The 27,947-nt window shown below is 58.1% G+C and overlaps 1 protein-coding gene and 1 long non-coding RNA gene across 15 annotated transcripts; both read left to right on the top strand.

Annotated features, from left to right (window-relative positions):
• Window positions 1-25,746, top strand: WDR86 (WD repeat domain 86). 14 transcript variants are annotated; one of them, XM_069587184.1, is made up of 9 exons: window positions 48-516; window positions 950-1,235; window positions 1,495-1,673; window positions 6,579-6,650; window positions 12,261-12,402; window positions 15,382-15,784; window positions 22,006-22,141; window positions 24,764-24,867; window positions 25,123-25,746. In XM_069587184.1, the coding sequence occupies exons 6-9, from the start codon at window positions 15,446-15,448 to the stop codon at window positions 25,282-25,284; spliced, it is 741 nt and encodes a 246-aa protein (XP_069443285.1). In that variant the 5' UTR covers window positions 48-516; window positions 950-1,235; window positions 1,495-1,673; window positions 6,579-6,650; window positions 12,261-12,402; window positions 15,382-15,445; the 3' UTR covers window positions 25,285-25,746. The 14 variants fall into 14 exon arrangements, with proteins under 14 accessions (XP_069443276.1, XP_069443278.1, XP_069443273.1 ...); XM_069587183.1 differs by lacking the exon at window positions 1,495-1,673 and having other exon boundaries at window positions 27-516; XM_069587182.1 differs by lacking the exons at window positions 48-516; window positions 1,495-1,673 and adding an exon at window positions 656-764.
• Window positions 25,747-26,426: 680 nt separating this feature from the next.
• Window positions 26,427-27,278, top strand: LOC138438984 (uncharacterized). Its single transcript, XR_011256521.1, has 2 exons — window positions 26,427-26,528; window positions 27,084-27,278. It is a non-coding gene; the product is annotated as an uncharacterized lncRNA (long non-coding RNA).
• Window positions 27,279-27,947: the final 669 nt, after the last annotated feature.

Raw genomic sequence — 27,947 nt, 5'->3', positions numbered from 1 at the left:
GCCGGAACTGCCTAAGGGGAACCGGCAGACCGGCGCTGCAGGGGGCTGCGGCCGGCCGGGGTTGCCGCGGGGACGTGGGATCCCGGCCGAGACCTCGGGGGACCGTCAGAGGGTGCCGATCGATCCTGGGGGCGCTGGGCACTCCTTGTCCCCTTGCAAGACTTCTTAGGATTCGGAATTTGCACGCGATTCCCCAGTTAAGGCGGACTAAGGGCGCTCTCCAAGGAGGACGGACCCCAGATCCCCCAAGAGTGCCTCTGCAGGGTCCTTAGGGTCCTCGAGGAGCCTGGAGGGAGCCAACTTGCCGCGGGCCTGAGCGAGCTCCCCGCGTGTGCGTCTCCCCAACCTCGACCCTGCAGTCCACCCTGTTCTCCTCCTCGTTGTCCCGGCCTTTGGTCCCGGCGAGGACGGAGAGGGCGGCGAGGGCTGGAACCCCGAGGCGCGGGCCGGGCAGCCGGGACGATCGCACGCGAGCCGCGGCGTCCCGGGAAGCAGGCGCAGGGACCGCGGGCTAAGGTCGGTCCTGAGAGATCGGGAGCGGCGGTCGGGGTGGGTGCTGCGGGAGGGCAGGCCCGAGAAGTGGGAGGGGACAGGTTGAGGGGTGGTCTCTGAGGAGGAGCCTGGCTGGACTGTATTGTTCGCCACTCGGCCGCCCGGAGCGCGCGGCGCTGGCCGAGGAGGACCCGCGGGGCGCTTCACTCCCCGGGTTCACCGGTCCCTGGCACCCCGCGCTCTCCAGCGCGCCCCGAGACAACCGTGCGCAGGTGGGTGCGGTCTCCCCCGGGGAGCGCGGGGCGGGAGGCTTTCCGCGCCGGTGGGGCTGCGGCTGCTTCGCCCGTTACGCGGACTCCCTCTGCGACGCAGCCCCTGCGAGTCAGCTGGCCGGGAGGCCGGGTGGGCGCACGGTAGCGAGGGTTCCCCGCCTCACCCGCGTCGGGTGCCTCCGCAGGAGCCGGGAGCCGAAGGCCCCGCGATGGCCTCGGGACGCAGCCGCAGGGAACCGCCGCGAAGACACCGAGGGGCCCCTCCCTAGCGGCGCGCAGCCTCCTCCGAGGGCCCCCCCACCCGCGGGATGGGGGGCGGAGGGTCTGCCCTGAGGGTCTGCGCCGACCACCGCGGGGGGATCAACTGGCTCAGCCTGAGCCCCGACGGACAGCGCCTGCTGACGGGCAGCGAGGACGGCACGGCCCGGCTCTGGAGCACCGCGGACGGCACGTGCTGCGCTCTCCTGCAAGGTAGACCCGCCCGGCCGCGTCCTCCGACCGCTCGCTCTGCCCTCGTGTCCGCCTCTCGCCAGCCTCTGACCTGTCCGCAGACCCCTTCCCCCAAGTCCAGCGCGCACCCACCGTGGACCCTCGTGGAAGAGCCCCCCCGGGGGGGGGGTGAGGGTGGGCGTGCAGAGAGGCCGCGATCTCCGCCAGCGAGGCAAGGGGCGCGGCGGCGAGGGCGCAGTGTCCGGTCAACAGCTGGGTGAAACCACTTCCATCACCGCAGTGGTGACAAACAGAAAGAAAACTGCACCTCTGTCCCTTGAGCTGAGCGTCGCCCTGCCTTCTCTCTCGCTGGCCTTGTGACCTGTGGCCGGATGTTTCCTGTCCCCGAGCCTTTGGACAGCAGGGGCTGAGTCGGCGGCCTGGGCACTGCGGCGGCGGAGGTGCTGTCTACACGGTGTGGTACTGAGCCCATTTGCGCAGGCGGGGAGACTGAGACACCGAGTTAATTAAGTAGCTGGCTGGCGGTTTACCCAGCCCCACCCCGCGGGGAGGGGCAGAGTCGAAAACCCCCTCCCTCATGCGACCCCCACCCCCACCCCGGCCCTGCTCTCTCTGTCTGCTTGGTCTCCTCTGCACTTTGGAAACGCCATGAAACGGCAGGAGATACACTTCGGCATAAGTATTGCTTCATAGAAGAGCCCTGCGGATACACCCGCACCGATTTATATTTGTGTATTTACTGGAGGGGAGGTGGATGTTTTTCCCCCTCCTGGGGGCCTGTCACATGCCTGCAGGAGCAGACTGCCAGGCCCCTCCGCTCTCTGAGTGGCCCCTGTAGCCCCTGGCAGAGGCACCAGGCTGCCTGCCGTGCGCGCAGTTGTTTGTCACCGCGGATTTTTCCACCACAATCAGCAAATCCTGGGTGGCCTGCCCGGCGCCCCCCTCGCCCCCCACCCCGCCCCTCCTCTCCCCTCTCCCGCCCCTCCCCCGCCTCCTGTAGCCACGGGGAGGAAATTAGCTTCAGGACTGGCTGCTCCTGCCCCTGCTGGTTTTAAACGAGAGCAGTGAGGGTAACTGTTTCAAGGCTCCGGAGGGGTGCAGTTTGGTGCTGCCTGCTCTTTGGGAGGCGGTGTGGGTAGTGGGGAGTCGGCCACCACTCCCAGACAGTCACACTTGGCCAGATGCAGATCTGTTAGAAAATTTAAATCCAGTTGGTATTGTTTCCCAAGTGTGACACGTTTATCTGGAGGGCTTTCAGAAATGCAGATTCCCACGTCTGGGTTTCACTGAGCCCTTGGGGTGGCACTCTAGAATTGGAATTTCTTTCTTTATTTTTGGTGGTGTTGGCCTTCCCAGGTGGCTCTAGTGGTAAAGAACCCACCTGCCAAGGCAGAAGACATGGGTTCCATCCCTGGGTTGGGAAGATCCCCTGGAGGAGGAAATGGCACCCCACTCCAGTGTTCTTGCCTGGGAAATCCCATGGACAGAGGAGCCTGGCGGGCTACAGTCAGTGGGGTCGAAGAGAGTCGGACACGACTGCAGCGACTTAGCACACACTGGAGCCGGGTCTTCCTTTCGGGCTTTTCTCAGGTTGCAGCGATCGGGAGCTACTCCCCAGTTGTGGCGCTCGGGCTTCTTGCTGCCCTGGCTTCTCTTGTTGGGGAGCAGGGTTTCTAGAGTTTGGGGGCTTCAGTGGTGGCCCTGTGACATGTGGGATCCTCCCGGACCAGGGATCAAACCTGTGGCCCCTGCATTGACCGGTGGGTTCCTTACCACCGGGGCCCCCAGGGAAGGCCCAGAACTGGCATGTCTAACACACTGCAAGGTGGCTCTGACGGTCAGCTGGCCTGGGGAGCCCTGGGCCTGGAAGCCCTTGTAGGAGCTCAGTTTATAGGCCAGTTTCTGCTCCAGCAAGCTCCGATCCTTTCAGGAGTGATTCTGGCCTGATGGGCACCTGGCTTTGCCCCCAGGGCCCCCGTCCTTGCCCCAGCCCTGCCCGGCCATCCTCACCCAGCTCTGTCCTGGTAAGTCCCCTGCACACCCTCTTTAGTGGCCCTTCCGGTGGCTCATCCCCACAGGATACCAGCACTGCTTGTTAGTGAGGTCACCTAGATTCTCTGATTGGGGGCTAGTTGGGGGCCGTCCCACCCGACAGGAAAATGCTGTCAAATGAGATAACTGCTGCCAAGATCCTTTCTATCACGACTGAGTCTTATAAAGATTTGCACTTCAGTAGTCAGGGACAGAGGGGACTTTCCTTTTCCCACAGTTGCACTCATTGGCTTGACTTGTAAGAGACTCATTTTGAGTTTGTGATGATCCTTGTGCGCACCCCCCCCACCCCCGCCCCATGGAAGGCAAGGAATTGCCAGCTCCACTCCACACCATAGGATATTTCTGGATCAGCGAAGTGCTAATAAGATGTCCTGAAATTTTAGTTTCTATATTTTATCAACACTCTTCTAAGTACATATTTTCTTCTGTTATTAACCCTTACAATTATGAGATAATTAGACTTGACACCAGTTTATTTATTTTATTTATGGGCTTCGAGGTGAGGCTTATGGGACCCTACTTCCCTGACCTAGGACTGAACCCACGCCCTGGGCAGCAGATGCTCGGCATCTCAACTGCTGGCTGCTGCTGCTGCTGCTAAGTCGCTTCAGTCGTGTCCGACTCTGTGCAACCCCATAGATGGCAGCCCACCAGGCTCCCCTGTCCCTGGGATTCTCCAGGCAAGAACACGGGAGTCGGGTGCCGTTTCCTTCTCCAATACATGAAAGTGAAAAGTGAAAGTGAAGTCTCTCAGTCGAGTCCGACTCTTGAGACCCCATGGACTGCAGCCTACCAGGCTCCTCCGTCCATGGGATTTTCCAGGCAAGAGTACTGGAGTGAGTTGCCATTGCCCTCTCCACTGGACCTCCGGGGAACTCCCTGTTCATTAGTTTTTTAAACTTTATTGAAGCATAGTTGGTTTACGATGTTGTGTTAATTTCTTCTGCACAGTAAGTTGACTCAGTCGAGCACATATAGACTTAAATGTGTTCCTTCTCATTTTCTTTCCTGTTATAGCCGGTCACGGAATGTTGACTGTAGCTCCCTCTGCTATTCAGCGTGGCCTTGTTTAGCCGTCCTGGATAGTTTGCCTCCCCGATCCCAAACTTCCACTCCTGTGCTCCTCAATCTCCTCTCCCCTTGGGCAAACACAAGTTTGTTCTCTGTGTCTGTGAGTCTGTTTGTGGTTTCCTAGATGCGCTGATTTGTGTTGCGTTTTAGATCCCACATATAAGCGATTGCATATTGTACTCGCTTAGTCTGATCATCTCTAGGTCCATCTATGCTCCTGCAAATGACATTATTTCATTCTTTTTTTTTAAAAAAAAGTTTCTTGGCCATGCCCTGTGGCATGTGGGATCTTAGCTCTCCTGAAAGAAAGTGAAAAAGTTGCTCAGTCGTGTCCGACTCTTTGCTACCCCGTGGACTTAGAATATTCCAGGCCAGAATACTGGAGTAGGTAGCTGTTCCCTTCTCCAGGGGGATCTTCCCAACCCAGGGATCGAACCCAAGTCTCCCGCATTGCAGATGGATCCTTTACCAGCCGAGCCACCAGGGAAGCCCAGGGTAGACCCCCTATCAGGATCGAATCCACCCGCTCTGCAGTGGAAGTGCAGAGTCTTAAGCACTGGACCTCCAGGGAAGTCCTATATTTCATTCTTTTTATGGCTGAGTAATATTCCGTCATATAGATGTACCGCACGTTTACCCATTTATCTGTCGATGGACACTTAGCTGGTGCCCTCTTGTCTTGGCTGCTGTGAACAGCGCTGCCCTGATGGCACCAGCTTATTGATGAGGCAGACGAGAGGTGCAGATATTTACCGACATGCCTCACGTTCTAAGTGTTCTCTGCATACTCGCCTCGTTGAGGCAGGCCCTGTTGTCAACATCCTCGACGCACATTGTGGTTGCAGGGCTTGTCCAGGGTCACATAGCTGGATGGGAAGGCTTCTCGCCCTTGGCCCGACTCTTGCCAGGACAAATCTGTAGGACAGCTGTGCCCTCCCGGGGCCACGCGGCTGGTCAGCGGCAGCCTGATCCCTGGAGGTCTCCTGACTCCAGATCCAGGCAGGCTCTTTCCACTCCCATTGTGGAAGGTGCCTCATCGAGGTGGGGACTGGGCCCCGCACAGCCCTGGGCCTACCGAAGGCAGCTAAGGGACAGCCCGCTGGGGCTCCCTCCTGGGTTTGTTGGGCAGAGCAGACTGGGTTGGCAGCTTCTGCCTTGCGTTTCCTTCCGCAGACAAGCTCACGGTGGCAGAAGCAACTGGGGGCCAGAGGCAGTTATGTGAATCTTGCAGGGTTTAGGGAGCCTGTGCCAGGGGGTGGGAAGAGCCAGGAAGTACCTGGTGGTGGAGGTTCGGCAGGCACACTGTCACCCGTGGGGACCCCTGGAGACTAGGCTGCAAAACCAGTCCCCTGAGCTCTGCCCCGAGAAACTATGAACCCTTGAACTGGCTTTCAAATGTAATTGGTCAGCTCGCAGTGAGAGAGAAGTCTTAATTGCCTTCTGTAAAGGGAAGAATTGTTTTTACTGTAATTCTTCCCCTTCGCCTCTTTTTCTCCTTTAGCCTTTGGGTACCTATTTCTTTGGGGCACTTCACGGGTTCAGTGGGAACAACAGCGTTTCCCCCGGTGGCTGTTCCTGTCTTGGTCTGTTCTCAAGTAAGGGACCCAGCCTGAGGTTCCAGCCCATGATGGCTGTTCCCCTGCAAGCTTCCTTCTAACAGCACCTTCTCACCTGACGGGGGTGGTGATTGTTTTCCGTTCCCTGTAGACAAACAGCAAACTCCTATCTCCTGGAAGCCTGGTGGGCGCCTGCCCGACTAGATGACCCCTACTTGCTACCAGGAAGCAGAAAGGACCACTGACGGTCCAGCGCCTGAGCTCTGGAGCCAGGCAGCTTGGGCCTGAATCTGGTTACATAACTTCTCGAGCCTCAGTTGCTTTATCTCTGAATTGGGGATGATAAGAATAGTTACCTAACCTCAGAGGGTCATGGTGGGCACCAAGGCAGGGAATATAGAGCTGCTGCTAAGTCGCTTCAGTCGTGTCCGACTCTGTGCGACCCCATAGATGGCAGCCCACCAGGCTCCACTGTCCCTGGGATTCTCCAGGCAAGAACACTGGAGTGGGTTGCCATTTCCTTCTCCAGTGCATGAAAGTGAAAGTGAAGTCGCTCCTTGTATTTGCTGACTTACCCTTCATGCACAAAATGAGAAACAGCATCCCCTGGGCCCTGAACTGTGCTGGCTCCAAAGCTGTTCCGTATTTGCTTCTCACAAGCCTGTATCATCCCATTTTGTAGATGAGGAAACTGAGGCTGGCTCCCACCATTCTGCTTCTTCCTCTGGGAACCTGACTCCCATGGGTTCCTTGTGTAAGTGGAATTTGCCTTTTTATGTTTTTATTTTATACATATTACTTTGTCTTTTGTGATGGGCGTGTTTTCCTCCACTCAGTGTCCCCAAGGCTGTGACACGGGGCAGAATGTACCTCCTTTTGAAAGCAGAACCCTCTTCCCTCATGTGGATCTAATTCATCTTCTTTATCCATCACCCGTCCTCGGACACTTGCACTGCTTCCACTGACTTTGTGAGTGATGCTGTTGTGAACCCAGGTGTGCAAATCTCTCTCCCAGGCCCTGCTTTCCCTCTTCTGGGTGTGTACCCACAAGTGGGATTGCTGAGTCATCTCATACGTGCTTCTAAAAGGGCACGTAGGCGCCCAGGGGAGACGCTCAGACGGAAACAAAATCATTCTTAGCTTTGTCCTGGTCAAGGAAGCGTTCCGTAAATAAGCAGCCCTGGGTTTTCAGCATGGATGGGAAGGAAGCCCACACTGGTGACTCATTCTCCAGCTCTGTGGAGACCACCATCCTCAGGAGGAGTGCCCTCCTGTGGGAGCGGATCAAGGAGAATGGGATGGGAGCAGACAGCAGTTTGGTCAAGGTTGCGGGGCCAGAGAGGCTGGGGCTGAGGACGGGCACTGAGGTGGCAACAGAGACCAGCGCAGGGGTGGGAGCCTGGGGGGGGCGTGTGGCCCACGCCGCAGTCCCCCGTGGCTTTGTCAGACTCCGTCCATTCCGGCCAGAGCTTCTGTGCTCAGACAGCAGCAGGAAACCAGTGGCCTCTCCCAAATGGTCACTCACGGAGAGTCTCATGAAGGGACTTTGGAAATGTGGGCAGAGGGTGGAAACCGCAGAACCTGGGTCTCAGCGGGGCTGACCCTCCCCGGGCGGCCATGGCACGGAGGGGGCTTCGTCCAGGGAAGCAGGACCCTGGTTTCCGGGCCTTGGGGGACACTTCCTGAACTGGAGGCCCCTCGTGGAGCTCTCGACTGTCTGAGCCCTGATGGCAGTGGGGGGCCGGGAACAGAAAACCCCCGGAGAGGAGGGACAGGGAGCCCACGGGGGGATAAGTAGCCCACAGCGGGGATAGGGAGCCCCCTGGGGGGGACAGGGAGCCCACAGAGGGGGAAAGGGAGCCCCACAGAGCGGGACAGGGAGCCCACAGAGGGGGACAGGGAGCCCATGGGGGGGACAGAGAGCCCACGGGGGGGGGACAGGGAGCCCATGGGGGGGACAGGGAGCCCCACAGAGGGGGACAGGGAGCCCCCGAGAGGGGGCCAGGGAGCCCACAGAGGGGGACAGGGAGCCCACAGAGGGGGACAGGGAGCCCACAGAGGGACAGGGAGCCCCCGAGAGGGGGCCAAGGAGCCCATGGGGGGGGACAGGGAGCCCCTGGGGGGGACAGGGAGCCCACAGTGGGGGATAGGGAGCCCAGGGGGTACAGGGAGCCCAGGGGTGGGACAGGGAGCCCCAAGGGGTGGGGGCCGCAGAGAGCAGCTTGGACAAGGGCAGGGGGCCCCGCTGCGCAGACGGAAGACTCCAGGGGCAGCAGAGCTTGTCATGCTGAGCTGAAGGCGAGTTCAGCTGGGCTATGCCCGCCCTGGGCCCCTCTGCCCCTACAGACCCTGGTCTCCGGCGGGATGAGCCACTCCTGCCCATGGAGGGGTTACTTCGACTCTGAACCCCCCAGCACGTCCAAGGGCGTGCAAGCCGGGAGGCCGGGAGGGCCAACTACCTTGGCAGGAAACCCTGAGCCTCAGCATATTCTCTTGAACAAAATAACCGCATTTTATCTGCATTCTGCAGCCCTTCGAAAATATTTATTTTTCGTTTGGCTTTCTTGCTTATTCTGCACAATTCCAACAGCTCGTGGCCGAGGCTCTGTGGCCCCCAGGGACTCGAAGGCGCCTCCCGCCTGCATCCTCGGTGACCCTGCCGGGGTGATGGGGCCCTGTTGTTGCTTGGTGGCTTCTAGCCTGTGGGTTACAGCCAGGGGCTTGCTCACAGCCCCCAGGACCCCGGTGCAGCAAGGACTCCAAGCCCGGAGGGCTCCGTTGGGTGTGAGATGGCGTCTGGTGCCGGGGAAGGGAACGTGTGCACGGAAGAGCCTTGACCGGTGCAGGGACCCCGCCAGCCCGGCCAGGCCCCCGAGAGGGTGGAGGGTCAGCCTGGCCCAGCTTCAGAGATGAGCTTTTCCACACGGGAAAACTTCTTTTCATTGTTACCTCTTTCCTTCAAGCCTTTGTTTATACCTTTGTTGATTTGCAGTCAAGTGTCCATCGTTGTTTCCACTTCTACAAATCAGAGGAGCGGCCCCACTCACAGTCTTGGTCAATGAGTACAGTTCCATCGAGCCGAGGTGCCAGCCTTGGGATTTCAGCGCTTCCCTTGGTCTGGTTGGTGGGTCCACGTGTGCTCTGCCTTCCTGCTGTCAGATGCTGCTGAGACAGGACGGAAGGAGCTTAGATTTTGGACTAAGCGCCTTAGTCTTAGTCTGGACTGGGGGTGGTGCCCTGAGGGGGACTCTCCTAGCCTTGGTGGGCTTTGGGGGACCCCTGTCTTGGTGCTGAGTGCTCCCAATCCCTCCTGACAGCAGATCCAATCTCAGGGAGAGCGTGTTGACAACCCTGAAATATTATATAAACATTTTGGGGTTGGCAGAAAGCTGGGCCGCATTTTGCCAAACACATTTTACCCTCCACTTCTAAACTGACATGCACTTTGATGGAGACAATCTCATGTTTACTTAATTCACAAACGTTGTTTTCCTAGAGGCCTGGTATATGCTATCCAAGAAAATGTTTATTTCTTACTTTTTTAAAAAAAATTCTGTTTCTCAGAACCCAGGAAGTTGGGTTCTTTCAAGAGTAATTAAGCTTGAACCCCAGGCCAAAAAAAAAACAGTGAGAATCAGTTCGAAACTGCTCAGGAGGTTCTAAATCCTTGTCTAATTGATACCAGACATTGAGAGGAAATTTTGAAAATCTGATCAAACTCTTTAATGTCATAAATACATCCCTCACGTTGTTCTTGTTTTGAGTTCATCACTTGCCTTGTCTGTGACATAGCTCTGAGGTCTCACATTCCTTTGATTCCATTGATTCTTCTGGTCCCTGAATTCTCCTCCAGTAGAATCAGCTTCAGTTTACTGTTGGACGTGGTTATATTCAAGATGGAAACGCTTCTTTTTTTTTTTTCTTTTAAACTTTTATTTTGTATTGGGGTATAGCCATTAAGGGCTTCCCTGGTGACTCAGGCGGTAAAGAATCCGCCTGCAATGCGGGACACCTGGGTTCCATCCCCTGAGTCAGGAAGATCCTCTGGAGTAGGGAAGGACTCCCCACTCCAGTATTCTGGCCTGGAGAAGTCCATGGACAGAGGAGCCTGGTGAGCTATAGTCCATGGGGTGGCAAAGAGTCGGACAAGATTGCAGCAAGTCAGCACGCCCGCGTAGCTGATAAACAAACAATATTGTGAAAGTTTCAGGTGAACCTCGAAGGGATTCAGCCATGTACATACAAGCAAACGCTTACCTGGAAAACAGGCTCTTTTGTGTCCAGGGACCAAGGGTCCCCAGGGCTACATAATAAGGCTCAAGGCGTAAAGGTCAACCCCACAGCCAGGGTGAGAGCCGAAAGATCGGTCAACTGCCCCGTGAGAGCGATGGCCAGGTGCGCTTGGTGAGACCCTGGGCTGCATGGCCCTCGCTCCGTCCCAGACCTCCACCCTCGCTCTGCCTGCTTCATCCACCTTCTCTGCCGAGCGCCTGAGTCCTGGCCCCTGGGGCCCCTCCTGCTTGGTGTGTGCCGTCTCCTTGCTCAGGCATTTCCTCTTCTCTGGACAGACACCGCAGAGACCCCTCCTCACCCACCACACCCGGCGTCTTCTCTGCTGACCCTTGTCACGCACTGTCCCTGCACCCGTCATGCTCGGCCAACTGTCCCTCCTTCTGGGCTGGCTGTTCTCCTGGAAGGCAAGTTGTTGTTGTTCAGTCGTATCCAACTCCTTGCTACCCCATGGATTGCAGCACGCCAGGCCTCCCCATCCTCCACTATCCCCCGGAGCTTGCTCAAACTCATGTCCATCGAGTCGGTGATGCCATCCAACCATCTCATCTTCTGTCCCCTTCTCCTTCCGCCTTCAATCTTTCCCAGCATCAGGGTCTTTTCCAATGAGTCAGTTCTTTGCATCAGGTGGCCAAAGTATTGGAGTTTCACCTTCAGCATCAGTCCTTCTAATGACTGTTCAGGACTGATTTCCTTTAGGATGGACTGGTTGGATCTTCTTGCAGTCTGAGGGACTCTCAAGTGTCTTCTCCAGCACCACAGTTCAAAAGCATCAATTCAATGCTCAGCTTTCTTTGTGGTCCAACTTTCACGTCCATACAGACCACTGGAAAAACCATAGCTTTGACTATATGGACCTTTGTTGGCAAAGTCTTTGCAGGGGACGTGTCTTACTTATCCCTGTATCTGTACGTGTTTCCTGTCGGTGCTGTGACTGATGATCACACTGGGTTTCCTTGAAACAAGTTTATTATGGCACAAGTCTGGAGGCCCAAAATCAGTGTCACTGGGACAAAGTCCAGGTTTCCTCTGAAACCTGCAGGGAAGACCACGGTTGCCTTTCCAGCTTCTGGCGGCCGCTACATCCCTGACTGTGGCCTCATCGCTCCAGTCTTCAGGGCCAGCAGCCGCACGTCTCTGCTCCTTCTTCAGCATGCCTTCTCTGTGTCCTGAGCCCTCCCTCTGCCTTCTTCTGAGGATGCTTGTGAAGGCTTGTAGAGCCCATCCTGATATCCAGGGTCATCTCCCCATCTCAAGGTCCTCCTTAATGAGTTGCATCTGTAAATGTGTCTTTTTCCAAGAAAGGTAACATTTCTAGGATCCAGCAATTAGGAACCAGCTTTCTTTGGGGCCAGTGTTCTGCCTGCCAGGGTCTCTCCCCAAACATAAGGACAGCTCACAGCTAGCGTGTACGCACCCTGCGTAGTGGCCCTGTGACTCAGGCAGCGGCACTCTCCCCATTTCAGGTGAGAAAATTGAGGCACAGAGAGGGAAATAACTTGCCCACAGGCAGCCAGTAGCAGCACCAGGCTGCTCTCCTGGGCATTCTGGTTCCAAAGACCGTGCCGCTGGCCTCTGTTTTTCCTGCCTCTGTAACATGGGGCTCGTTGAATGACTGAGTAAATACAAGGAGCTGAAAAGTTTGAAGAAAAGGAGGGACTTCCCTTGTGGTCCAGTGGCTAAGACTCTGTACTCCCAGTGTAGGAGGCCCAGGGTTCCATCGCTGGTCAGGGAACAAGATCCCACGTGCTGCAGCTAAGACCTGGCACAGCCAAGTAAATAAGTAAATAAATATTTTCTTTTAAAAAGACTAAAAGAAGATGGTTAAGAAGGAGGAGGGAAGGAGAGGAGGGAGGAAGGATTCCGGGGCAGGCTGAGTGCTCCCTGAATTGCTCCTGGCTCCCCATGATTCCTGAGAGTCTCCCAGAGTTACAGCTCCGTTTTGAAGCGCTGGTCCCTTCTGGGTTCAGCCCAAACTGCCCGCAAGCTGCTTTCTTCCCTTCCTCCGTGTCTCAAACACGCTCAGGGAGCAGGCCTGCCCCGCAGCGCTCACGTGTCCTCCCCTCGTCTGCAGGACACGAGAGTTACGTGACCTTCTGCCAGCTGGAGGACGAGGCCGCCTTCACCTGCAGCGCTGACTGCACCATCAGGAAGTGGGATGTGCTGACCGGGCAGTGTCTGCAGGTGTTCCGGGGACACACGTCCATCGTGAACAGGTCAGTGGGGCCGGGGGCGGTGAGGACTGGAGACCGAGATGTAGGCTCTGGGGCCCCTGCCCTGGAGGAGCTTAGCTTCTGTGGGGAGCACTTGTGGACATGTGGGGAGGTGGCCAGGAGCACAGGGCGATAGAAGCCCCAGGACAGAAGTCAACTGCCCAGGGCTGCAGGCGTGTGTGTGTGTGTGTTGGGGGCCGAGGGGGCAGGTTGGGAGGCGGAGGTGCAGACAGGGAGGCATCGCCAACCCTTAGACTAGTGCCTGGACGTCCTCGCTGGCCCTGTGCAAACCGCTCCCAGCTGTGTGCAGGGAAAGGCCTTGGAGGCTACAGCTCCTACCGATGGGAGCAGATTCCAGAGGAAACGGCTTAATTGGTGCCTGATGCTGGACTGGGCGCTTGGAGGAGGAACAGAATGGGGCTTGTTCTGCAGAGGGAGTCGAGGGTGTTTTTCAACCTCTCCTTTCCCTGTTGCTGTTGAAAATATCCCAGCCATTCCTTCTCACGGAGGTTTGAGTTTTTCCAAAAATGTATCGAGTTTGGGTCTGAGCTGAGCCATGGAAATTCCTTGCTGATCAGATCGGCTGGACAGTATTTCTGTAACTTGAGGCCGTCTCAAATCCTGCCCCCCCCGCCACTGAGGGACTGCCTGGTAGTAGCTGGACTCTGGGCACCTGCCCTTGGGCCCTCCTGACCTCAGGGGCCAGGAAGGGCGCCTCTCTGGGGAGTTAACTAGGTGAAGAACATGCAACCAGGCGCTGTGGGGGCCGTGGTTGCAGGGGATGGGGAGCAAAGGCTGTTTTCAGCCAGTGTGGGCTTTGTGGAGCCTGGGGCCGGGTGGGACGCGTCTGGCCGGCTGGTCCCGCACACAGCGGGTGGAAATGGTGGGCCGGCCTGGTCATTAACAGCCCCCGACGGATGGGTGCTCCCACAGGGCAGGAGAAAGGCCGGAGTGTCTCACTGACTCAGGATGGTGCTGAGAGGAGAAGGACCCCAGTGGGGACCCCGGGAGAGCTCCAGCCCCTGCCTCCTGCAGCTGAGCTCTGATTCCCCTCCCCCAAGCCGCCATCCCCCTTAGCCAGAGCAGGTGGGGACCAGGGACCTGGGAGGCCAGGCCCGGCCAGGCAGGGGTGGAGGAGGGCTGGGATGAGGACTTGGGTCTCAGCTACTGCTGGCCTCTGCCCAGCGTGCTGTCCCACTTATTTATTTAAAAAAAAAAAAAATATATATATATATAGGTTTCAAACCTTGAGGAATCTTCATTCCCTAACCAGGGATCAAACCCAGGCTCTCGGCAGTGAGTGTTCAGAGTCCTGACCACTGGGCTGCCAGGAAATTAATTCCCAGTAGTAGTCTATCTCGAGAAAGAAGTCTGTGACTGAGGAAGAGTGTGGGCCTGGGGGCGACTCCTCTTGTGAGGCTGGGTGCTGCTGGAAGGGCCGACAGAGGAGGGGGCAGATGGAGAGGGTCTCATCTCAGGTGACTGTATCCAACCGCTCCTTAGAAATGAAAGTGAAAGTCGCTCAGTGTCTGACTCTTTGCAACCCCCTGGACTATTCAGTCCATGGAATTCTCCAGGCCAGAATACTGGAGTGGGCAGCCTTTCCCTTCTCCAGGGGATCTTCCTGACCCAGGGATGGGACCCAGGTCTCCTGCATTTGCAGGTGACTCCTGAGAAGTAAATCTGCACAGAAATTGTGCTCTGCTGAGCACACATGTCCACAGGCAAGCGCACGTATGCACTCAAGCACAGACGCACACCCCCACCCCGCCCAGGGCCTCCTTTTGAGCAGCTGGCTGTTCTGAACATCTCCGGGTGCGTATTTGCATGGTTACGTAGCTGTGCTCCCAAACGTCCGGTGTCCCTGGGTGAGGACGTGGACTTCACTTCTCAGAGCAGGGCCAGGTGTGTGAGCTTCTGGGGACACCGGTCCGGCCCAGCGTCCCTGCCGTCACAGGCCACGCAGGTGTGACTCGGGCCCCCGGGACGTCACCCAGGGTGCCAGGTCGTCACTTGCCTTCAGAAACACCCTCACGGTGAAAACCGCACCTCCTGGCATTAAGGAAGACGCCGGTGCCTATTGAGAGTGTGCAGGTGCCTATTGAGAGTGTGCAGGTGCCTACTGAGAGTGTGCAGGCTGCTTCCTTAACGACTCGTGGGCAGGAGGACCGTCCTGGGTGAGAGGTGGGCGGAGGGTCCGCTCCGCTCCGTGCCTGTCTCTCCTCCTGCCCGTGCTTGGCTCACGGGTGAGACCTTTTGACGGTTTTAACATTTACGTTTTTTGGCAGCACCGCACAGCATGCGGGATCTCAGTTCCCTGACCGGGGACGGAACCCGTGTTCCCTGCAGTGGAAGCTCGGGGTCCTAACACAGGACTGCCAGGGAAGTCCCCAGGCGAGACCTTTTGAAAGAGGGGGCGTGAGATGATTAGCCTGCATACCTGGTAGACAGGAGGCCCCTACTTGCTGCAACTAGAGAAAAGCCCACAGCAGCAAAGACTCAGCACAGCCAACACATAAATAAACTTTAGAAAAAAGAGGGGTCACAAGGTTTTACTCTGTGGTGGGGGTCCTGATCCCTCTGTCCCATATGACACACCCCATTCCAGCTTCAGGCAGCTGCTTCTGGGGGTGAGTGTGTAAATTAGGGTCCGCTCTCATGCCCTGTGATGGTACGCACGGAGTTCTAGTGTATTTTCTGCGGAGAAATGCTTAGTGTGCGTCAGAACGGGAGTGAGAATCAGGGATATTTGCTGCTTGGGAGGCTCTGCTCCCCCATGGCCTCCCCTGGCCGCCTCGTTGTCCCTTGAAAAGGGGGTTCGCGATTTCCTTGGCCTTGAGATTTTTCTCCGACTCGTGTCTCCCAATCGCTGAGAGCATTTCTGGTTTCTCATCCATCTCCTGGGCTCACTGAACATGTCAGTCACCAGTCACAGGGGACCTTGTGCCGGCTGACCCCTGACCCTTCCCGTCTCACCACCAGGATCCTGGTCGCTGACAACCAGCTCTTCAGCAGCTCCTACGACCGGACGGCCTGCGCCTGGAGCATGGACAGGGGGCAGGTGGCCCAGGAGTTCCGGGGTCACCGCAACTGTGTGCTGACCTTGGCCTACACCGGGGCCCCCTGGGTGGAGGAGGCGATGGCCGGGGGCCTCCTGGTGACAGGCAGCACAGACGGCACGGCCAAGGTGTGGCAGGTGGCCAGCGGCTGCTGCCACCAGACGCTACGGGGCCACACGGGCGCCGTGCTCTGCCTGGTGCTGGACGCGCCGGGCCGCACAGCCTTCACGGGCAGCACGGATGCCACCGTCCGCGCCTGGGACATCCTGAGCGGCCAGCAGCTGCGTGTGTTCCGGGAGCACCAGGGCTCCGTCATCTGTCTGGAGGTGAGACCTGCCTGACTGCTGGGGGCCCTCGGCACCTTCCCCGGGTCGTGCTCCGAGCGGCAGCCCACCCTGTGTCCCAGTCAGCTCAGGCTACGTAACAAAGTAACTGCAGAGGGGGTAGCTGGAACAACAGAGACTGGTCGGCTCACCGCTCTGGAGGCTGGAAGTCCAAGAGCAGGGTGTGGGCAGGGTCGGTTTCTCCTGAGGCTCTCTCCTCTGCTTATGGATGGCCCTTCTGTATCCTCACGTGTCTTCCCTCTGCATCCACACTTCCTCTTGTAACGACACTCGTCACTCTGGATGAGGTTCCACCCTAGTGCCCTCATTTCAGCTTAATTACCTCCTTTAAAGTTGTCGTTGTTCAGTTGCTCAGTTGTGTCTGACTCTTTGCAACCCCATGGACTGCAGCATGCCAGGCTTCCCTGCCCCTCACCATCTCCCAGAGCTGGCTGAAACTCATGTCCATTGAGCCTGTGATGCCATCCAACCATCTCACCCTCTGTCGTCCCCTTCTACCTCCTGCCTTCAGTCTTTCCCAGCATCAGGGTCTTTTCCAGTGAGATGGCTCTTCGCATTAGGTGGCGAAAGTATTGGAGTTTCAGCATCAGTCCTTCCAATAAATGTTCAGGGTACTTTTTTATTCTTACATCTATCTTGCCCATGCCCCATGATGTGTGGGATTCTAGTTCCCCAATCAAGAGATCAAACTTGCGTCCCCTGCCGTGGAAGCGTGGAGCCCCAACCACTGGACCACCAGCAGCTCCTAATTGCCTCTTTTTTTTTTTTTTTAATTTATGTTTTATTTATTTATTTATTTTGGCCCTGAGGCATGTGGAATCTTAACTCCCTGCCAGGGATTGAACCCTCATCCCCTGCATTGGAAGGCGAAGTCTTAACCACTGGACCGCCAGGGAAGTCCCCTCCTAATTGCCTCTTTAAAGACCTGTTTGCAAATACGTCACATTCATAGGAATAGGGTGAGGGCTGTCGTTCACACGTGACTTTTATTTCCTTCCTTGTGAGATGAGGATCAGGTCTACCCACAAACTGTGGTCTCTGCATGCCTGCTGTCACTTCAGTGGTGTCCAACTCTTTGTGACCCCATGGACTGTAGCCCACCAGGCTCCCCTATCCATGGGATTCTCCAGCCAAGAATACTGGAGGGGGTTGCCATGCCCTCCTCCAGGGGATCTTCCTGGCCTGGGGCTTGAACTTGCGTCGGCCTGCGTCTCCTGCATTGCAGGTGTATTCTTTACCCACTGAGGCACCTGGGAAGCCCAACTGTGGTCCATAATTCCTAAGTCCAGAAGTTCCCAAAAGAAATGAAGTTTTTTCCTTAGCCTTGGCATCAAAACTCACTTGGCGGCAAAGCCCGGCCTGAACAGACATGAGACTGGGGGATAGGTCAGCTCATCCCACTTCCTGGGAATACCCGCATATACTTCGCTGTGGAAACACGCATGTGTTCCTCGAGTCCAAAAGCTCCCGAAACACCTCGGGCCCCGCAGTCTGGATCAGGGATCCTGGACCCGGAGCTGTGCCTCCCCTCGGCGGTCGTGAGGGTTTCCTGAGTCGACGGAGACACGGTGCCTGCCGTGGAGCCTGCTCTTGACACCCGTCAGCCCGTGGTACTTGCCCTGAAGCCTCTAGGGATGCACTGGCCACACTCAGTGAGCATGTCTGCTGGGTGAGGTCCCTCCCTCTGTGGAAATATCAGGGTCTGGGTGTTCCTGGTCCCGGTTGCGGCCACAGCCTCTTCCCTTCTCCAGGCCGGTTCCCGCACACGAGACGAGCAGGTTGGGGTTCAGGGCTTGGTGACACCGAGGCTCTAGGAGCCAACCAGGGCAGCGATGGGGGTGTGTCTGAGGTGTCAGGAAGCAGCGTGAGGCTGTGCCCTGGAGAGCAGCGCCAGGAGGCCTGATTTTGGGTTCTGGGGGTGAAGGGCAGCCCTGGGACCCCAGGACCAGTGGAGTAGAGGAGGTCTCCACTCTGCTTGGACAGAATGACCTCTGACCCTGGTGAATCCCAGAGTGGCCATGTGTCTTTGGTTATATTAATACAAATGGTGTCTTTCTAACTCAAACCCTGCTTGAGGAAGACTGTGGTGATGGCATGGGTGCTGAGCTGAGAGTTGGCTGCCTGGTATCTTTTTTTAATTAAAAAAAATTTTTTTTTATTGGAGTCTCGCCCCCTGGGGGGGCTGCCCTGTGTACACTGTGCCTGGTCAGGCCCTTCTGAGCTTGGAGATAAACTTGTGGGCCACAAGTTTTCAGAGGCTAGGAGAACAGATGAACCTGCCTCTGAGCCACGGGCCTGCATGGATGTGGTATCCACTGTAGCATCCTCCACCTGCAGCCCACTCGGCGGAACATTCTGGGAGCAGAGGCGGGGCCCGAGAAATCGGCCAAACCCCGCGGGGCCTCTGCCTTTCTCCTTCACTAGGGGACGTGTATCCAGGGTCAAGCGAGCCGGCCCCAGAGAGTTCCAGAAGCCAGGTCGGGGTGGAGCCAGGTGTGCACGGGCCTCCTGTGGAGAAGGTGGGCCAGAGCAGAGGCCAGGGCTCACTTCCAGGTAGCAAATTCAAGGTCAAGCCTGCCGACCACCAAGGGGGACTGCTCCCTTACCCCCGCTCTTCCCAGAAGCTCCCAGGGTCTGGGCTCAGGTGGGTGGTCCTTGTGAAGGAAGAGAAAGTGTAGAGTCTTTCCTGTCCTTCATATGTTATGCTTTTTAAATGTTTCGTTGTGAAACATTTGAACCATGAAGCGTACCAGACGCTAAGACAGACTCTGTGGCCGCCTCTTGAAATGAGATATTAACACTCTGTCATGCTTAGTTGATATCTTTTTGAAATACTTTATTCTTTTTATATTTAACTTTTTAAAATGTGATACACACAAAAGTGTATAAAGTGGATTACAATACTTCATGTCTTTTTAAAGAAATATTTCAAGGACAGCCAGACAGGGACAGGAAAGGTGCCGTCAGGTGTGGGGCAGTCTGAGGGTGGTGGGGTGCCTGCCTGACCACCCGTGCCATTGTTGGGGGCTCTCCATTCTTTTTCTGCAAAAGCCCCTGGGTAGGGGGGTGTTTGTGGGCAGAGGTTGCTATTGCCTTTTAGGTGTACGTTCCAGCTCCTAGGTTCAACCAGGCTGCCGACATGATTGAATTGATCCTCAGGATGGAGGTTAATTTTTCTCATTTGGTACACAAAGAGATGGAAGCTCAGCACGGGTTAAGCAACTTGCCCAGGGTCTCCCAGCTGGTAAGGGTAGAGGCAGGATTTGAACCCAGGGCTGAACGTGTAACCTGGGCTTCTAACAAGCAGCTTTTCAGGGCGTGTCAGGGTCACATGATGCTCTGCACCTGGCCCTCCGCACCGCCTGGCCCAGGGGATTCTCTCCTGCTGCTCCGGTACAAAGCCTGTCATGAGCCAAGTCGAGGGTGAGGCCTGCCCCCGACGCAGGGCCATGGGCACGGACCCCTGGGCCTGCGGGCCTCGAGCTGCCCTCTGGGCGATCACCCTGCAGGGAGACAGCCCCAGGTCCTGTCCCCCGGAGCTGCCTTGGCTGCTGGGAGTCTCATGAGACCGGCCCCTGGGACTCACCCTGTCAGGTCCCTCCTGCTGTCTCCATCTGCCTGGAGCCGCCTTGGGCTCCCCTGCTGCCCCCCGGGGGTCCTTTCAGGAAACTAGCCCAGGCAAGCTGTGAGGCGTCTGCCAGCTTGTCAGCCTCTGGGCTCGGGGTTTGTGCTTTGAAAGTGTGCTGCTTGGTGGTTTCTTTTTCCTTCTGCAATTAGTCACGTGTGTATTTTCCGCTGGGTCTTTGATGCTCTCACTGCGGGGAGCAGGGGCTACTCTTCGTTGTGGTGCATGGGCCTCATCGCGGCGGCTTCTCTTGTGGCGGGGCACAGGCTCTAGGGCAAGAGGGCTCAGGAGTTGTTGCTTATGTCTTAGAGGAGAAGGGGACGACAGGATGAGATGGTTGGGTGGCATCACCGACTCAGTGGACATGGGTTTGGGTGAACTCCAGGAGTTGATGATGGACAGGGCGGCCTGGCGTGCTGCAGTCCACGGAGTCGCAAAGAGTCGGACACAACTGAGTGACTGAACTGGACTGATGGGCTTAGTTGCTCCATGGCAAGTGGAAGCTTCCCAGACCAGAGATCAAATCCGCGTGCCCTGCACTGGCAGGCGGATGCCCATGCACTGCGCCACCAGGGAAGCCCCTGCTTGCTGGCTCTGGGGCGCATGCGCCAGGCCCTGCAGCATCAGGACCCCTGCTTTGAGCAAGAGGCCTCCTTTGCCGCAGCTGCTGTGGACCCTCCGTGCCTCCTTTGTGGACCAGAGCGGGCAGAGATGTGGAGGCCGTGGGGCCCAGACCCACCACTGGGGTCTCCGCCTCACATGCTCCCCTTGAGAGGTCTGGGAGTCCCAGTGGGCAGTCTGCAGAGTATGGTCACTGGAGGTCTGGGGCTGCCTCTGGGAGGGAAATGGGGGGGGGACAGTCAGGAAACACGGGGGCCAGCAGCGATCAGCTGGGGGGGCAGGAGGCAGATGGTGCTGGGCAGCTCGAGGAGGGGCCCTGGAGGGTGGATCTCCCATAAAGAATGAGGGGGATCCTCTTGGGGGCACCTCCCGGGCAGAGAGGACTTGTAAAGGGGAAGACGGTGCGTGTCCAGGGTCCCCTAGGGACAGTGGGGACATAGGAGCCTGGGGAAGCCGGCCACATCCCAGACTCCGTGTACAGGGCCCGAAAGGCTGAGAGCAGGTGGGGGCACCAAGCAGGAGCCCTGCCGCCATCAATGGTGGCACAGACGGAGGGAGGACTCAGGTGAGGTTCTGGATCCTGCCAGAGCGCTCGGGCAGGCCCATGTCACCTTGGCCCTGTCCTGGGGGAGTGGACGCCAGTAAGAGAAGCCAGAAGCCAGGCTCCGTTGGCCAGGCTGGTCATAACCCCAGTAGGACTGCAGGGCAGGGCCTGGGAGGCACAGGCCTGGCTGGCCGCCCACTTAGTCCACGGGAAACCCCCGGAGCCTCTGTCTTAGCGATTTGCCCAAGGCCAAGTCTGACCTGTGCGGTGGCTGGGGTGGGAAGAGGAGGTGGGCCAGAGTCCTATCTTCCGGGATTTAAACTAGAAGATAATAAGGGGCCACTGAGTCAGGAGTGGGCGGTGGCAATGTCAGGAGTGTGCGCTCCACCCACCACCGTTGCCCCCGGAGAAGGGCCTCCTTTTCCCTAAGCCCCAACGGGTTCCAGGCCCCAGCAGTGCAGTCCCTGGCTCTCTCCGGGGCTTGTCACCTGCCCCCCGTCCTCCTGGGCTCTGCCAAGTGGAGGAGACCTGGTGCCATAGCCAGCTAGTGGCAGCTGGGGACCCACCCGCCGGCACCTCCTCAGGCCCCCCTGCCCTTGTCTCCCCGGGCCATTCCTCACCTCCTACAGGGTTGTGAGTGCCACTCCAGCGGGGCGAGGGAGGCATGCGGGAACTGGGAAGCCTGTCTCCAAAGGCGGGGACCAGGACCCCGTGATGGCCCCTGGGTGTCCAGCTCTGGTCCCAGCAGAGGGCTACCTCACACATGCCACGGCCAGTCAGGTTATTTCTAGAGCTTTCTCTCTCCCCCGTGCCCTCCCTGGAGTGGAAGTCCAACGTGAACGCCCTCCCCTGGGAGCCTTTTTCTCAGCTGGGATGATACCGGGACCTGCAGTAGCTACAGGTGGATTCCCATGACCTTCCCCGGGGCCCAGGCTGTTCCTCAGTAGGAAACGGCTGACGAGAAACCCCTGGTGGTAATGGCAGCAGTGGCAGCCGGCATTTCCTGGCCCCTGCAGTTAGGGTGCTGAGCGCTGTGTAGTTGGGTCTGAGCCCCGCGAGGAAGGGGCCGGCGGGGCCTCACTGTGGGTGAAGCGGCTGAGAGTAGAATCAGTGACTTGGCAAAGGGCCAAGGGCCAGTGAGACTCTGCAGCCAGGTCTGTCTGATGCCTGCAAGCCTGCCTGACCCCCACTGCCCTGCAGAGGAGGTGGGGGGTGGGCAGCATGACCTCGGGCACCAGAGTGGGTGACCGGGTGGGACCCCCGGGCAGAGGCATTTCTGGCTCACCCACAGTTTCTCCACTAAGACCTGCACGTGCCCCTCCCCGCTTACACAGAGAGGTTTAGAGGGGCTTCTGAGCCGGCCCGCTGTGTCTGGTGCCAACCCTCCCCCCCGCACCGCCCCTTCCCCCGCAGCTGGTAAACCGGCACGTGTACTCGGGCAGCGCCGACAGGACCGTCAAGTGCTGGCTGGCAGACACCGGCGAGCGCGTGCGCACGTTCACGGCCCACAGACACAGTGTGAGCGCCCTCAAGTACCACGCGGGCACCTGTAAGTGACCTCACGCTCCCCAGAGCCCCGGCTTGCCTGTCCCGTCACGCCTCACCCCCCAGCACGTCTGCTCTCAGCCAGGCCTCTCTGCTTCCGCTGACTCCTCTCTCCCCTCCTTGAGCCTCAGCTGCAGCTTAGTTTGGGTGGCGGCTAGGACTGGCAGTCGTGCCTCCTTCCTGCATGTGTTTGTTCCTCCGGCCAAACAAGTTCCAAATAAGGGTGTGGGGGCCTCTCCCCATCTTTACCCACTATGATGTATAGCAACCTGCGTGTTCAGAGAACCTCAGGTTAAGAGCGGGTCTCAAGGGCACATTCTAATTCTCGAGTGAGACGGTGACACTGCTTAACTCCAGCCAGACTTGAGGGGCCCGTGGGTTTAGCTTCACTTGACATTAGGTTTGACTACAGATAAGAGAAAATCCAGATAACAGGGAATTTAAATGAGATAGTGGTTTATTCTCTCAGGTAGAAGAATTTTAGAGTCTGGTGATCTAGGCTGAAATGGATGGCTTCACAAAGATGTTAGACTCCCAGTTTCCTTTCTTGACTTTGCTTCATCATCCTTAGTACATATCATCTGTCTTTAAGGGGGGACTTCGTGGTTCAAGAGAGCTGCTGGTGTGCCAGCCATCATGTTTTAGGCAAGCGGGAAGAAGAGGAGGAAAGGGCAAAATGTCTTCTAACTGGAAATCCCACCCAGAGACTTCTGCATACATCTCTCTGACTACTGCCTATAAAAGAGACGGAACAATAAAACCTCTTACTGGGGATACTGCTGCCAGGACTAATCAGAGTTATTCTGGAAGGAAAGAAGGGTAGAGTGGCTTACTGGGGAGTCAGCAAGCACTCTGTCCCGCAGATCTCAGACTCTCACATCTGGGCTTTCCTGGCTCTCTCCAAGTGGCTTGCCATGTTTACAGCCCAGACACACCCAGAAGACAGGCGTTGTGCTGGGAAACCAAAACGCACAACCTGACCACTCCTAGATGGGAGTGGGGCCCCACGTTCCTGGACATTTCTTTCCTAAAACGATCCCCAGTGTTATATTTTTCCATCAGCACCCTTTTCCCAGTTATTCTCCCTCTCTCTCTCTCTCTCTCTCTCTCTCTCACACACACACACACACACACACACACACACACACAGCAGCAGCAGCAGCAGCAGCAGCAGCAGCAACCGCCAGAAGCCTGCCCCACGTGGAGCTGAGCCTGAGAGCTGTCCTTTTAGCACAGGAATGAGGGAGCAGACTGGGCTGGAGGAGGAGTCACAGAGGAAAATTCAAGTGGACTTCACAGCACAGGTGTTAAATGAAGATAGAACAGATTTCCAAAAATAGTGCCCAAGATGCCCTCAGGACTTAGGTGTCTGATGCACAAAGATGATCCCCCACCGCCTCCGTTCTCTGTGTCCAAGGCTCTAAGTGTGATTATGGCTCTGCTCCTGCCAGGGTCTCTAATTTACAGAGAAGAACGTTGCCCAGAGCGCCTCCCTGTGGCAGTAGCTGGAATGAAACCTGCCGCTGCAGCAGATCCCATAGACCCTACTTGCTTGCTGCCGGCTGTTAAGGAACTTGGCCGTTAGTCTTTCCCATCAGGCTGCAGAATAATCAGACCAAATTCCAGACCCTCTTCCCACACCCAGGATGCCCAGCAACACTGGTGAAAGGGGCGGCGGGAAAGGAACTGAAAAGGCTGGCAAACAAAACTTCCCTTTCAGGCCCACATTCATTAGCTTTAGCAGAAAACCTGGGAATGGGCAGGTGACACAGGAAGCGGGAATAGACAGTCCAAGAACAGGGAGCCCCCCGAGGGTGCTTCCTGCGGCTCGCTCAGGCCGCTGGGTGGCTGTAGCAGATGGTCTGGGTACCACACTCAGGGGCACTTCCTGCTGCAGCACTGAGGTCCTCTGGCCGAGGACGACTAGGAGTTGATGGAAAAGGAGCCCAGCGCCCTTGTCCCCAGGTGGGACAGCTCAGACAGCCCTTCTCTCAAGTACCCCAGCAGTCACCTACCTGCTCACAAACACACCTGCATAGGGAGTCCCTGTTTCTCTCCCCACTTCTTGGAATGCCCTGCCAGACGAACCGTTTGCATTCAAATCCTAGTGTCAAGGTCAGCTGCCGGGAGAACCCAGGCTAAGGTAGTAAGTGGACAAGGGAGTTCCTCTGGCCAGTGCTCTCAGCGGGATCCCTGACCACCACCAGCATCACTTGACTGGAGGGTTCTCAGGCCCCACCGCAGACCTCCTTAAATCAGAAACTCAAGTGGGCCCAGCCATTTCTGTCTCTACAGGACAGGGCAGGCTGACCCGAAGCCCAAGGGCGGTGGGGCCACCGCGGCCCTGCAGAGCTGGCTGCGGTCCACGTGGGGCGCCTCGGAACCCCGGCTCCCCACGCTGACCTTGAGGGAACCGTACTAAAAACAGTGAAGGTGCCACCTCCTTCCTTTCAAGGGGCTTGGGTTGTTTGCCATTTGCAATTACGACATCCCTGGGAGGCGAGCGGACGGGCCAGGAGAGGGTCTCCGTCACCCTCCGTGCCCCCGCCCGTCCACGCCCCCACCCCCGCCCCGCGGAGCCCCGAGGGGACCAGGGCGCGAGGCCAGCGGCGCCGTGTGTCCACAGTGTTCACGGGCAGCGGGGACGCCCGCGCGCGCGCCTTCGACGCCCAGTCCGGAGCGCTGCGGAGAGTGTTCCGCGGCCACGCCTTCGTCATCAACTGCATCCAGGTAGGCGCTCCGCCCTGCCCCGGGCCCGCGGCTGGTTGGCAATGGTTGGTGGCGCGCCCGCGGAAGGGAAGGGCTGAGGGCCCCCCCACACCCCCCATCCCGGGCAGCCGCGCGCGCCCGCGGGCAGAGCCTCCCCGGCCGAGGCCGCCCAGGGCTGCGCGGGCCGCGTCCGGGCGAGCCCGGAGCCGCGGGGGGGAGCCGGGTGGGGGCGGCGCGGCTTCCCCGCCACCGGCCGCCCACGCCCCGCGCCCGCAGGTGCACGGCCAGGTGCTCTACACCGCCTCGCACGACGGCGCGCTGCGCCTCTGGGACGTTCGCGGCCTCCCGCCGCCGCGCGCCGCCGCCCCCAAGCGCAGCCTCTCGCGACTCTTCAGCAACAAGGTGGGCTGCGCCGCCGCGCCCCTCCCGCCGGCCTGAGACGCCCCGACGGCGCCCCCCGACCCCCGGACCTCGAGGGCAGACTGGCGCGGCGGGTGGTGCTTCGCCCCCGCGCCGGCCGCCTTCCGAAGCCCTCGCCGGGCCGCCCGCCCCCACCCCGCCCGCGGCCCCCGCCCGCCCCTCCATCCGTCCCTCCCCGGACCCTCCCGCGACTCTCAGGGTCTCCAGCCGCCCGGGCACCGGGCGCCCGAGGTCCCCGGAAGCCAAGTCTTTTCCTGCTGAGCCTGCCGGACGCTTCAAAAAAGGCACGGACTGGGGTTTTCCCCTGGCGGTCCAGTGGTTCTGACTGGGCGCCTTCACGGTCGGGACCCTGGGTTCGATCCCCGGTCGGGAGCTAAAATCCTACAAGCCGCGCCCAGGACAGAACCCCACGGACTGCCGTTATTTTGGCAGATTGTCCTGCCCGCTTGTGAAGGATGAAATACAGGTCCTTGGAAGTGCCTTGTGGTGCCTCGCCTTTGTCCCGCGCCCTCTCAGAGGGCAGGAGAGTGCCTGCGAAGCTGGGGCCTGGCCCACCCCCGGCGGTGAAGCCCTCTGCCCCCTCAGTGTTATCTGCAGTGTCCCTGAGCCGGGGGGTGGCTGGAGGGGGGCCAGGGGGCAAGGAGTCAGCCCCGCGGTCTGCCTGGGTGACGGCGGGGACCCGCTGCTCCTCCCTCCGGCACAGGGGCGGCCCCTTCTCTCGGGTGTGGACAAGGCAGGCCCTGGGGGTGTGCAGGGGAAGCCCCTGCCGAGAGCGGGTGAAGGGAGAAGTGGGGCTCCGGCTCTGAGAGACCCTGAGAGGAGCCGCCTCAGCGGCCCCCTCACACCGGGCAGGGGCCCTCTTCCAGCCCCTCCGCTGATGCCCGCAGTCCACATCCATGGTGCCCTCCAGGCCCGGCCCTGGCTGGCCGCCGTCGCAGGAGGAGGAAATGCTGCGGAAGACAGTGTCGGCCCTTGAGAGCTGGAAAGTGAAAGCGAAGTCGCTCAGTCCTGTCTGACTCTGCAGTGTTATTTCTTGTAGCCCGCCAGGCTCCTCCATCTGTGGGGTTTTCCAGACAAGAATACTGGAGTGGGTTGCCATTTTCTTCACCAGGGGATCTTCCCCACCCCTGGGATCAAACTCAGGTCTTCCAACATTGCAGGCAGACTCTTGACCCGCTGAGCCACCGGGGAATCCCCTTCGGAACTGAGCATCTTGCTAAAGGCAAGCCTCCCCAGGCAGAGGCCGCCCCTGATGCAGAGAGGTGGGTGTGGGTGCAGAAAGGTGTCTTGATGCCAGATGCACCCCGGGGTGCCCAGGTCCATGCCTGGTGGGTAAGGACGCGGGCCCTCTGGCCACATGAACAGATAACAGCACTGACTCCAGGGGCGGTAGAAAGCACGGCGCTACCTCTGTGACTGCGCGCTGGGCCACGCCCCCAAATTCTGGGAAGCCAGGGGCCTAGCCAGAACAGGCTGGCTGGTGAGAAGGACCCGCAGAAGCAGCGTCACCCTGCCTTCTTCAGGTGGGATGCAGCACCCGGGAGAGATGAGGGGTCCCTGGGGGCTGCCCGCCGGGTCTGGGAGCGCTCACTTCCTAGCGGTTCTCCAGGGCCAAGGACAGGCCCTCCCAGTCCTGAGGGGCTTTCCAGGAAGCTGAAGTTCGTTCCAGGGAGGGCGGGCAGAGAGAACCCCCTTGAGTACCTGTGCTGATGTTTATAATCACTTTTCTCGGACTGTGTTGCTGGCAGAGGCAGTGTGAGTGACCAGATGCTTGGTCCTTGGTGCTCACAGCTGATGCTGCTTTCCTGTCTGGACAGCACGCGCGCGCATGGCGTCTTATCCAACCACATGCATCTTCCCTCACTCTACCCTGAGAAACAGCCCCTGGGCGCAAATCCTACAGTGGGCTGCCACATTCGGTTTTCTCCAGCCTGCCTCTCCAAGAGTAAGAAATGGAAAACGATTTTGCATGTATACAGCATGATATATTTGGGTAAATTGTATTTCAGTAATTTTTGTGTGTGCGCTCTTTGGTTTGGGCATCAGGGTGATGGTGGCCTCATACAGTGAGTGAGTTTGGAGGCGTTCCTTCCTCTGCAGGAACAGTTTGGAATAGTTTCAGAAGGATGGGTTTAACGTGTCTCTACGTTTGGTAGAATTCGCCTGTGAAGCCATCTCCTCGTGGACTTTGGTTTGTTCAGTGAGATCAGTTGCTCAGTTGTGTCTGACTCTTTGCAACCCCATGGACTGCAGCGCACCAGGCTCCTTCACAATCTCCCGGAGCTTGCTCAAACTCGTGTCCGTCGAGTCGGTGATGCCAAAAACATTTGGTTGGGTGTTTCTAAATCACAGATTCAATTTTAGCACTTGTAACCGGTCTGTGTTCTGTTTCTCCCTGGCTCAGTCTTGGGAACATGTCCTGAGAATCTCGTGCAGCTCTTCTAGGCTGTCCGTTTTATTGCCGTGCACTCGCTTGCAGTAGTCTCTTACGGCCCTTCTTCATTTCTAGTTTTACTGATTCGGGCCCTCTCCCCCTTTTTCTTGATGAATCTGGCTAAAGGTTTATCAATTTTATTGAGTAATTTTCATTTCAGCAGCCTAAGAGGGCTTTGCTAGATGTTGAGGAAGCTATAAAGACCAGATAACCACAGGTTGTTTCTTTGCCTTTGGTAATATATCCT

Source organism: Ovis canadensis, chromosome 4 (genome assembly GCF_042477335.2).
Source record: "Ovis canadensis isolate MfBH-ARS-UI-01 breed Bighorn chromosome 4, ARS-UI_OviCan_v2, whole genome shotgun sequence".
Classification (NCBI taxonomy): domain Eukaryota; kingdom Metazoa; phylum Chordata; class Mammalia; order Artiodactyla; family Bovidae; genus Ovis; species Ovis canadensis.
This window is presented reverse-complemented; position numbering and strand designations above follow the sequence as displayed.